Source organism: Crocodylus porosus, unplaced genomic scaffold (assembly GCF_001723895.1).
Source record: "Crocodylus porosus isolate Cpor-Errol unplaced genomic scaffold, CroPor_comp1, whole genome shotgun sequence".
NCBI classification, from domain to species: Eukaryota; Metazoa; Chordata; order Crocodylia; family Crocodylidae; genus Crocodylus; species Crocodylus porosus.
The window spans coordinates 30,518,609-30,531,392 of NW_017728910.1; the positions used below are offsets into that span (position 1 = coordinate 30,518,609).

The 12,784-nt window shown below is 36.7% G+C and overlaps 1 protein-coding gene across 2 annotated transcripts in view; it reads left to right on the forward strand.

The window, feature by feature from the left end:
• The window catches only part of PLOD2 (procollagen-lysine,2-oxoglutarate 5-dioxygenase 2), a 70,868-nt gene that overhangs the window by 31,167 nt on the left and 26,917 nt on the right, over nucleotides 1-12,784 (forward strand). For both annotated transcript variants that reach the window (XM_019532959.1, XM_019532960.1), the window contains exons 8-9: nucleotides 2,795-2,920; nucleotides 5,215-5,336. In XM_019532959.1, coding sequence (XP_019388504.1) covers nucleotides 2,795-2,920; nucleotides 5,215-5,336 — 248 coding nt within the window. The remainder of the gene's footprint in view (nucleotides 1-2,794; nucleotides 2,921-5,214; nucleotides 5,337-12,784) is intronic.

Genomic DNA, 12,784 nt, shown 5'->3' on the forward strand with positions numbered 1-12,784 from the left:
TGAAAGGCAGTCGGGTTGGTCTGACATGACCTGCCCCTAATGAAACTGTGCTGGTTGCCCTTGAGCATCATCTCTGAGGCTGGCCCATCGCAGATGTGCTCCATGATGATCTTCTCAAAGAGTTTCCGTAGGATTGAGGTAAGACTGATGGGCCTGTAGTTGTCTGGGTCCTCCCTCCTCCCTTTTTTAAAGATGGGGACCTTGTTGGCTGCCTTCCAATCATCTGGCACCTGGCCCAAGCACCATGAGCACTCATAAAGCCGTGCCAAAGGCCCTGCAATAACCCCTGCCAGCTCCCTGCCAGTTAGTTCTTAGTAGATTGGATTAACCCTTTATCACTTCAAAGTTGATTTAACTGAGGTGAACTAACTTAGATTTGGTGCACCATTTTTTGAGTGGATTTAAGTCTTTCAAACTCCTGCACAAATGAGCTTTTTGATTGATCCAATCCTGGTTGGGTTGATCTAAATGTAATGCTTTTATGTACCCTGAGTCTCTGGAGGGACTTGGTCTGTTTGGAGTCTTCAGCATATTCCAAGCTCATACTAGTTCAGCATGGTACTCATGTTCACTGTCACTCAAGAACATGACAGTAGTGATAAGTGGTGTCATCCACCTTTTTCATGACAGCTTGTTAGAGCATTTGTTTGGAGATCTGAGTTTGAGACGCTCTTCAGACTGTAGACCAGTGGTCTCCTACCTTTTTATGGTGAATATCACTTCTTGTAAGTAAACGGCACCCCAGGATCTACTGCCCCTGCCTACCCCCCTCCCCGGACAAGCTGCCTGGACTTTGACCCCAGTCACCCAGACTGTCCTGGGTGGCAGGGGGCATGGCTCAGCCCAGCCACTTGTGTCCTGCCATTCCCTATCATGGAGCCTGTGATAGACTAGGATAGCTTGTCAGAGGCTCTCCAATTGACCAGTCAGTTGAGATTGACTGTTTGGTGACCACTGCTCTAGGCATTCAAACCAGGATAAAAACAGGGAAAGGGAAAGGGAAAATAAACAAAGAGAAAATAAAAGCTAACAATTTAGGCCCAAAACAGTTGTACTGTACCAGTATGTATATCTCTGCTGTTCTGTTGGTGTGATAACATATTTTGATGAATGTTTATTTTTGCCTGTGACTTGCACCAAACACTTGATTGTTTGTTGGGTAAATATTACCTGCAATGAAGGTTTGTTTTGAATTTGTTGCTTACTTCTTGGAGCACATTGGAAGCTGCTTTAAAGTTCAGTCCCCCTGGGAGAATTCATTGGAATTTGAAAAATATACAGAGTTCATATGCTTGCCTGTGCTTTTTATAAGTGCTTGGATTAATGATGCCTTTTTTTGCAGCATACACTATTTCCCCAGGAAATCTTCATTACTTGTAACCAACACTATGTGTTGCCACAACACACTTCTCAATAGAACATTTCCTGTTCGGAGATCCTATTTTTTAAAAATGTTATGACTATCATTCTTTGACTGTTTATATTTAGGATCCATGTTTGAATGCAAACTGAAATGAAACTGAATAGATTTGTAAATAAAGCCATGAATGGTAGGCAGGCCGTGTAAACACGGGCATGAAGAACATACTTAATGTTTCCTATCTGGAAAACATGCCAGTATGTTTCTGGAGTTCCTGTACAAAGAGTGACATTGTGAAATTTCAGCTTGTCCTGATCTCTTATCCAGACATGCTACAAGTGGGTGTAACCTGCTTGAAGAGAACTAAGTCAGAGCCTTTTATGTTCATATTTGGTTTCTGTCTAAAGTCTATTACAGTGAGTTTTAAAACTCTGTTTATTTTTACTGTCTGGTTTAGAGGTAAAAGAAATGGCTTGATAATCATTTTTTTGATATTGGTAAATTTCTTTGCATTTCTATATCTCAGCTGAAAACCTGTTATGGACAAAACAGTGATTTAGTTTTATTTTAGTGATGGTGATCTGTTTACATAAGTATACAAAGACCTGAAATGATATTATTTTTATAAAACATATGACTTCAAAAGAAGAAAAATTTAAAAATCTACTTGCTATGTGACTAGAATAAACCAGTTTTTAATGCTTCTCTTTACGTCTGTTTTTATTAATAAATTAGTATTTTTACACTAATAAAGGATTGTTAAACTGTGTATAAATATTTTGCTTAGTTTTGTTTGTGCACATTTCAGATCAAAAATAGCTCTGGCATGCTGGTTGCTAGTGAGAAGTCCAAGTATACATTTCTTTTATCAAAGAAATGCGAACACTTTTTGCCAACTTCACCTGAATTATCAATGGTTTTCTGTGTATGTGCCTATTAATAGGAAAGTAGAGTAGAGTAGTGATTCTTCGTTACCCTGCAGTCCTTGGCTGCTTTCTATCCACTAACAAATACTTGCGTTATAGATGGACAAAATCAATATTTTTCTGCAGTCACTTAAATATGTTCTGTACATGTTTGCACAATTACCTAATGCAATTAATTTTCAATACTATAAATATTTTCTAGATATTACTGTTTCTCTGGTGCTTCTTTAATATCAATAATTTAAAGCTTACTGTGAAACTTAAATGTGAGCAAGTAGGAGAAAAAATACGTAGATTTTAAAGCTGTTTTTGGTTAATAAGGAGCCTATCATAGTATTTATAGTAATATCAGATAATGAGTAGACTGTTTGGGATTACTTTTCTTTTTCTTTTTAATACATAGCCTAATTCAGGTGTATTTAAAACATGTCTGAGCTTGTACTGTAATAATCTCAGAGAAGGCTAATATTACTAGAATTATTTAGTGTCAACATGTTGTTCCTTTTAGGAATATCCAAAGGTAACAATTGGCATTTTCATTGAACAACCAACTCCTTTCCTACCTAAATTTTTAGACAGACTGTTGACTCTGGATTATCCAATGGAGCCACTTAGCATCTTCATTCATAATAACGTAAGTAGTGTCTATGTTTTGTGAGACGTTCTTAATTTTAAGAAATTGCAGGTGAATAAAAGATATATTCATGTCTTTATATAAATATACTTCAGAGGAAAAACAATCAAGACACTTTATTACATGGTAAAGAGCAATGGGAAAATATAAAGTAGTCCAATTTAATTGAAGGGGCAACAGTTTTAATTAAATTCTTTAATTTAATTTTTAAATTCTAAAATAGGTTGTGAAATTCAAAAGGTACTTTCTGGAACCTTAATTCAAGTGCCTAGAAATTCTCTCTCACTCTGCAAAACAAATTGCACGTTAAAGTGAATGCCTTTTGGAAAGGCACACGGTGACATAAAATAATAGTTGATCCTCAGTTGCTTGCCGAGCTTTAATGGTATTTTATTAGTGTTGGAGCTCATGCTGTATACCATAACAAGTCTATTGCATGAGGTGCCTGGGCTCAAAGTGAAAGAGTCTTGAACTTGCATCTATATTTCAGAAAGAAAGAGAGAAATACAGTTAAGTAGTTTTTTTACTTTTAGAGTGCTGTCTGCTAAACATCAGAGACCTTGATTCTGAAAAGACTTCTGCACTATTGACTTCAGGAGCGTTAAACATGAATGCAATGTATTGATGTACACACAGCTTTAAAATATTGGGAGTTTAAAGAGCTTGCTGGAAAAACATAAAAGTTCTGTTGCTTTTAATTGGGTGCTAGGGTCCTGTTGATCTCAGAGGGACTAAGAAAGCAGAATTTGGCCCTCAAAGTTAAAGCATACTTTTGGGAGGGAATTATAAAAAAAAAAAAAAAAAAATATAGGTTATAAAGCAGTAAAGCTTTTAAAATGGTCACAGGAAACTTGTCATCCATTCTTTTTATGAAAAAAAAGCAAAAAGTACATTCTGAAGAGAGCTAAGGCATAGCTAAGGAAACTAGACATCAAGATAAATTAATGTAATTTCATTTTTGTGGGAGCAAATTGTTGAATTTACAAATATTTGGCACATTTCTGGATATCTGAAATCCGTTTTACCAATGTGTGATGGTCACATGTCGTTGTGTACATGTGACCATCTGCATATCTGTCCTGTGCTTTCCATAATCACCCATTCTTGTCAGCCAGGGTACGCAGGAGATGTCTCTGCCTCTGAGGCTTGGGTCAGCTCAGACTTCCTAACTACTATGTAAGCTGGGCAAGATTTCATCTGTAGTCAGTCAGTTATGTCCTCCAGCTGGGACACAAGCATTGCTAAAGACCAAAGTGAGAGAGTTCTGGGCCAAGAATGAGTGTCTGAGCGCAAGATCAAAATACTGATCCTTCTGTGCAATTGATATAGTTCTAAGTTCTCACCCGGCAATCAGAAATGTCTGGGAAAAACCCCTGCTTCCACGTGAAGCCCCCTGCTCTCATCGAGACTATGGGTATAAGGGTTCATCTGTGCTAATCAAATTACAGGACTGTGGAATTGTGGAAAAGTTTATGAATCCTAAAATGCCAGAACTGTGGGAATAATATGGATTCTATTTTTGCCCCACATTGATTTGTTTTGCTAAATACTTCAGTAGAAGAGCTTACTTTGATAATTAAACATTTCCTGAAAATACTTGCCAGCATTCTAATTACTCCTTGTCAGAATACAGTTTGCATTTGGACATTAAGTTGCAGCTCTCCTTGTTCTCTTTCTGGCCCATGCGCCTTTCAGTCTTGATAGGTCAGTGGCCTGGCATCAATAGGCAGGATGTGCTCAGCCTTGTCAGCCTAGCCACATGGACATAGATGATGTGGTTTCATCAGACTCATGGTGAAGTGGGTCTAGAAACTAGGTCTTCTTCTTGAGCAAATATCTTTTGACTGCTAAGCTAATGGGCAAAAGGGGTCAAACAACCACATACAACCCAATTTACTTTGTATTGAGATCAGTACTGCTGTCATATAATTAAATGGTCCCAATAGACGTCTCCCCTTTGAGCAGCTGGATCACAATAATATCTCTTTCCTCCTAGCTGTCAGGACTGAGATGAATCCTTACATAATGGAGCTGGGGAAGGCTACATTAATGCAACCTTTTGAGAAAATGGGGTATGATGCACATCCCCAAGTAAATAGGAGCTGCCTCTGGAGGCTCATAAAGCTATTGATTGCAAGAGCGGGCAAGCTATATGCCTGGGTGGAATGGGCTAAGCAGAATGGGCAGAATGAGGTCTGCGACTTTGTTTGTTTGTTTGTTTGTTTTTATACTACATGTGGGTTAGTACAATTTCTATTTTACATTAATTTTCAGTTATGTTAACATGATTATAGGAGGTATATCATGAAAAGCACATCAAGAAATTTTGGGAGAAAGCCAAGAAACTTATCAGAAATATAAAAATTGTTGGACCTGAAGAAAATCTGAGTGAAGCAGAAGCCAGGAACATGGGGATGTAAGTTTTAATGTCCATATATCTTTTTAAAAGTGGGACAACATTAGTATTTAAATCTGAATATTATCTTCATTAGAATACAGCTAGACACTGAGAGGGTAGAGTTCATGAGCTAACCAGTTAGGCACAAAACAAAATCTTGAACTTTTTAATGACAGATATTCTATACGTGTAGTAACTTGTTTTTGTAACATAAGCTGTTGTGCATTTGTGAAAGCATTTGGTTTTGGGTTCTGTTCAACTTAAATGGTGTGTCATTTAGACTTCAGAGGAAGGATTTTAAAAAGTACAGAGTAATGGATAATAATGTAGAAGTAGAACAGATGTTGTAAATTATTTATATGGTATATCTGGCAGGAACATGAAGATATTGCTAAAGCATCTGTGATTAATAAAATCTATCCAAAATATAACTTTAAGTGGGTTTTTAAAAAGACACTAGTACAACATAAAATTCATGTTAAACTTTCTTCTACAGTATATGATTTAAAGTAGACATACAAATGGATCAGAAATGTAGAAATTTGAATCTTTATCTGAGTAATATGTCCCTGTTGCCACACATGAGCTCAAAATATATAAAAATATAATATGTATACAAGTATACATAAATTCAGAATAGAACTTGAGATGGACATGCATGACAGAACTCTACAAATCAGCTCAATGTTATTGTGAACATCCACGTTTTATATGTGGCTGTAATTTAGATCCTGAGTTTTGATCCATCTCTTATACATTTAGTCTGTTCTATAATTACCGTATTTACCGAAATCCGAAATGACTGCCCTAAATAATTAGATTCTGAACTTGAAAAAAAACTACATTTCTTACACATTTCCGTGCATAGAATCTAATTACTGGGGGGTCATCTTAAATTTGTGTCTCACCACCACCACCACCACCACTACTGCATTTACCCTTTCTTCAGCATCACAGACTCTATCTTTACTCCAGCCTGGGGTATGGAGCATGTGCTTGCTCCAGTCCCAACCCCAGCCTGGCCCAGTAGCAATGGGGAACAAAGCCTGTGGCACAGGAGCAAGAGTAAGCAGAGTGTGAAGCAGGGGAAGTAGGTAGGCAGGAAGGGTGGCAGAGGCTGCAGGGTGGGGGCGGGGTCAAGACAGGGGAAGGAGATGAGGCCCCGAAGCTGTTGGGGTGAGAGGTCACAGGGCAGAGGCAGTGTAGGGGGCAGGCAGCATCTGACAGCCCTGGCCCCAATCCTGGGTCAGGGCCAGAGCTGCACCAGTTGCTTGCCCCTCTTCTGTCTCATGTGTGATCCCAAGATAAGGGGCTTTTTTCCGCCATGTTCAGTGGGGGGTGGGGTGGAACTACACTTATTTTAGAATCAAATAGATATAGTAGTCATAAAGGTACAGAGTTTGTCTGAGAGGTAGTTTTGGTACGAATTGTGCACACTGATTTTATTTTCAGAGCTTCCAACTGATGTTGTAGAATTATGCTTGTAGAAACCCAGGGAATCGCTTGGAGAAAAGTCTGTGTTATCTTTCACCTTGGACACCTAGGCAAAGTCTGGTCTTTCAGTACTTTACTCAAAGGCCTTTGTTCACCTCAGGCAGGAAAAAGACTACTCTGAGAAGAGTTATCTTTCTTTTTCACTTCTGAGTCTTTTTGACTCTTAACTTTCAGGTCCACAAAGTTATCCTTTGGCATCTAGCTGTCACCATTTGCCTGAAAAAATTCTTAACATTTCAGCAGTGAAATGAGTGTAGACCTCCAGCTGACAGTCCCTTGTACCTTCTGAACTTATCAAACCTTCCCAATAGCATCCGTTTCATTTGGCACACTCCACCCTCTCTCACTGACACCACTGGGAGTGGCATCAATTGGATTGGCTGAAATTGCCTTTGTTAATATGTTAATCCTCTTAAGAAATTGTGGTGCAACAACCACCTCAATGCCATTGTTGGTGGTAACACATACATTGTGTATAGGAGCCTTGGATCGTCTGTGCATTTTAGAATCAGACTCTTCACTTCACTTCACCGGAAGGAATCTTAATTCTCATTCACAGGTTGCTCAGTTTTCTTGTATTCTTTGGCTGAAAAGTTATTTTGAAAGGGGTCACCAGCCATTTCTCTCCTAATCCAAATTCATCTTCTTCATAGGACAAAAGTACTTATGATGTTTATGGAACCTGCTTTTGAACCAATAGTTACCTGTTCTTTGCAACACTGATTTGCCAAGCAGCTTTCCTCATTACTGTAGCCTCTACCAGAATTAATAGCAGAGTGCTTCAAGCTCCCATGATATATTTCACCAGGAAAGGTGAAGAGAAATTAGATATGTTGGCTATATATAGAGCCCCTGCCTTTTACATGTACAAAGCAAAAGTCTTCAGAGGATTTTTTAGGTGGTTCATGGCCTATGCTGGCAGAATGAAAGATTAGATAGTCTCTTTGCACTGGATTTTTATACAGATTACCTTTTACATAAAGTCCTGTTGTGATACAGATGCTTCCAGACAAATTGACTGTCAAGTCCATTAATGACCAACTCTCTATAACTGTTTGTTGGAAACATTTAAGCTACAGATATTTTCCAGTTAGTAACAAAATTATCCATGCATGTTTTTACCTATTGTTTGTATTATGGCAATGGCCTCTAGATTTGTTGTGAACTCGGAAAATATGTGCTGTAGTCACTGTTCAAGTAAACTTTGAAATTCCATTGTCAAGAGCAGTGCTGTGCACAGATCACTTGCAAGTGGAATATGTGTATGTGTATAATCTTGCAAATAAGATAAAATAGTTATTTTTATCTAGTTACTTAGTTCTCCTGTGACTTGGTAAGATTTGTTGTGCACACATGAATTCCATAACCTATCCTCCTCCTCTTTCTCTTTCTCTGCCAGAAACCAATGCTGCAAGCATTCTGGAGTGAAGGGACAGGGGAGTGAAGGGAATATTAGAGGCATGAAGACAGGCAGGGCACATGCCTACCCCTACAGGGACTGTTTCTAGAAGTGCACTGCTCAGGTGCATTTGGGTGCACACACAGCTACAAGTGGGATATATGTGTGTATAATACATCTTGAAGAACAGCAATTACAGAAGAGGTAAATGATTTATTTTAAAGTAAAAGTTGATACAGTACCACACTTTGTGAGGATACGAGGTTTGATAGTGTATTTTGAAATGTTGTTTTAAGATTTCCAGTAGATACTATCATCCTACTCCTCATTTTAAGTCTTTTGATTTAGTCTAAAATTCGTTTGGAAATATCTGTAATCCTCAGAAGCTGAGACTTGATTCCCAGTTCATGTATTCCTTCTTCCAACAAAAGGCACTAATTTTTCCCTCATTATGTAAACAGAATGCCATGCAGTTGAGTGTGGCTTTTCTGATGTTTGCATGTGTTAAAATGTTCACATACACATGCATATAGGTACTTTTCTCCTCCATAGTTGAATACCATAATTGAAAAATTTTGTACTGCTTTACTTTATGTGAAAACCTAAAAGATCTTTTGCTGCTTGTTCTTTCTAGTCCTGTTTTTTATTATACAAATGGAAAAAGGAAGTCCTGTTTTCAGGAGTAAGCTATTATTGTATTATAGCTTACTTGAATTGTAATAATCTGCTTGAATTCTAAGTAGAAGATCTCATTTGAAAAGCTTAGAACTATCTGCCCTGTCTCATGAAGCTTACAGTAGCATAACATAACAGCAAACGGAGCATCACACAAAAGCCTCTAGGACTATCTTTCCAGGCCAATGATTGTAAAGAATTTAAGTGGGTGGTTAGGCAGCTAGCTATATCTGACTATAAATCAGGCATTCACCAGCTAATTAAAAATAGCAGAAACAAAACATGCAGTAGGCATGTTTATGTCAGTGTTGTGCAGCATTCTTTCAATCTTTGGAACTACAAGCCAATTTAGAAATTCTGCCAGTCTTTGTTTAAAAAATGCTGACCATTTAATGTACATTTGTAGTTCCCAGTGTCTTAGTTTTGAACATATTTTAGTTAATCTGCTTTCTATTAAAATCCATTTCATTTTTAGGTATGTAAATATTAGTTAGGTAAATGTCAGGATTCCATATCAATGGCTCATACTAACTTCTATATCAAAATACTTTTTTTTCAGAAATAAACCCTTTTAAAAAAAATACCATCTAAAATCTACACCAAAACATTATGTAGTAAATTTACCTTCTGCCTGTCTTGAAAGTGCATGAAGAATATTGTGGTAAAAGGTGCTTGGGACTCAAAGATAGAGACAGGGTGAGGTGGGGGATGAATTAATAAAAAACAAAACAAAACAAAAACAAGGAAAGGAAAGATTGTATAGCATTAATATCAGAGTATTTTTTCTATGCATGAACATCTCTGAACTTAATTATGTTTTTCATTTTAAATCAAAATACAGCAATACAAAAATACCCCCCAAAAACTGAAACAAGTAAGCAAACAACACCCCCTCCAACCTCCCCACCCCCCCCATCTGCAAAGGAACATGATATTTCTTAGTTGTATTTTTCTTTTCCATAACTTAAGTAGGAACTGGACTGAATTCCCTCTTGTATGTTAGTGATAATAAATTTACCAACTATTATGGATTTGTTAGAATTAAAAACTCTAGAGACAAAATTAAAAATTCAGGAGATAATCTTAGATGTTTCACTTAATTGTAGGATTATTTCCTCTTACAGCTTGTCTTCTGATATTTTCCTTCTTTTTCTAATTATTTGCATATGCATTAATAATGGAGCTTGTTGCAATTCTTTTTAACAATGAGTGTTCATTAAATATTGAATTCTCAAAACTTTTAGAAGTAATATGCATGTTTTAATGAACATGATATGGGAAGTATTTCAATCTCTCCTTTTGAAATTGTTTTACAATGAGATGTTTATTGGGCCAGTGTCAGAGAGACTGACACTGTTATCCAGTGGTTAGGGCGCTCACTCTGGAGGTGGCATGAGTAGTAGAGCTAAGACTTGAACCTCTGACTTCTGCATCCCATATGAGTACCATGACTCGGGCTTAGTTTTATCTCAGTGTGGACCTGGAACAGTTAGGACATTTCCTCAATTTTGCAGTTTTGCAATGAGAAATATTTCCTAACTCAGCTATAATTAGAAGCTTTGGGACGTAGTAGTAAAGTAGCTACAATAGCTTTGTATCTCAGGCTTCATTGTATAAATAAGTATTAGCCCTTTATCCTGTCATGTGGTTAGATATATCTCACTCTGCAGGGAAGAGGGTGGGAGGATAAATGCTTGGATGGCCATTCTGAGTGACTCAAATATATTTCTAGTGATATTCAGAAAATGTAAAATACAGTTCTAGAAAACAACCATCCATGGTTGGAAATGTAGGTTAGTAATTTAAGAAGGAGCTTCTTTCAGCTCCAACTAAGTGGGAGTTTTATTAAACTGTGTGATGTAATGTTTAACTGGCATTAACTAGCCATTAGTACTGATTCTTCATCTTTGATGTGTTAAGCAGGAGAAAGGTAAATACTATGGTATGCCTGTAGATACCCTTTCTTTGAGGTATTTGTTGAACCACAGTATTTATTCCGAGGAGACTGGGTGTTATGCTCTGGGTATAATGTCATATATTCCAGGCTTGATTTCTGTTTCCAAAATATGAAAAAGAGAAAATGAAAGATTGGATCAATTTAAAATAGGAATCATGCCTACTGCCATAAGAACATAAAACTTGAAGTGACCACCTAGGCAATAAGTCGTCCCCCAAGACTGGAGGCAATCATGTAATTTAAAATGACATGACATTTAAAATGGTTTATTGTTAGATGAAACTGACTAGATTATATGTCTCTTTCTAACAAGGTAGGCTACTTCTCACTGACGGTGTATTTCAAGCTTCAGCTTTCTCATCAGAAGGTTTCAAACACAAAAAGTAGTGACATTTTCCCTATTTTTTTTCCTTTCTTAGTTATGCCAGTATTTTCACAAGTAGAGTTAAATAATAATTTAACCCTAAATTTATTGTAAAGCGGTATTTAAGAACATAAAAATGCCATATTGAGTTAGACCAATGGTCCATTCAGCCCAGTATCTTGTCTCCAATAGTGGCAAAAGTGGATGCTATGCAGGGAGAGCATTGAACTGGGTATCTCTCAAGTGATCTAACTCCAATCCCACCAGGAGATTATATTTCACACTTTTCACTGACAATTTAGTCTTTTCATACTGAGTACTCTTTCCATTATGGCTTTAAAACATTTTTTTGAATTTATGTACTAAAAATAGAATTTTCTTTACAATTTCTGAGCTACTAAAATACATCTTTGTGAATGTGCCAAAGCAGGGGAAATTGTAAGCTAAAATGCATAGGCACTTATTGTTAGAAGTGCCTCACACCTCTGTTAAGCAGTGCACTTGTCACTTTTTATTCTTTGTTTGTACTTGAATAGCTATAAGAATGTGATCTGGTCATGTCATCCTAGAATATTCATGTTCCTGTAAACTAGGATATTATGTCTTGGTACAATATTCCAAAGCAGGAGCCTATTAAGGATTATTTATATTTCCTAGGGAAAGCAACTTGGCTACATTGAAAGCCTCAAGGAAGGAAACATTAATTTCTTTCTTAGAACCAGGTTCACTTTATTACTATTGAGAATTTTTATAACTCTGTTATATATAATCCAAAACTAGGGTATTTTCTGGAGAATTCTGTATAATGGTATTTGTGTATGCATAGACAAAATCAATACTGCATATAAAATCACATCCAAAAGGCATGACTTGTTCACAGAAACTGAAAAAAATCACAATTAAAAGTGAAGCTCTAACCCAGTGATCCAGTCTTTGATTCTATCATGTGAGGAAAAAGAAAGGACAGGGAAAAAATGATCCTGAATTTGCTGCCCATATATTGATGTGTTTCTTTTGTTGGTTCATGTTGAAGCATTTAACATATTTATAACAATTTATTGCAATTTAATTCCTAAGTTTAAAGTAATAATATTTTTAAACAGATCATTAAACACTGAGTGTCTGTTAAGTTGGAAACTTTTTTCTTTGTGGCTAGATTAATGTGCATAAAAAAAATAGAATGGCTTAATACTTAAACACATTCAGCTAATCTTAAAGAATGCTCTTTATTTTCTAACAATGGAAAAAGTTGAAGTGCAACATTTAATTTTAAATGAGTTAAGTAATATTCCTGTTTCGCCTCTCCAAAAATAAATCTAAAGCTATTTGTTTTAGATTTTTTTCCAAAAGTATATCATTAAAAGCAGTCTATATTTGATTATTTTAAAGATATTGTGCTATTTTGCAGAGCTTTTTAGAATAAGTAGAACTGCTTGTGTAGTGGATAGGACTCATTGTAGGTGCTTAGAAGCCCTAGATTCCATGTTCAGCTCTGCCACAGCCCTGCATGGTGACTAGGGTCAAGTCCTTCCTACTTCAGTTTTGCTATCTGTAAAATGTGTGTGTGGGGGGGAATT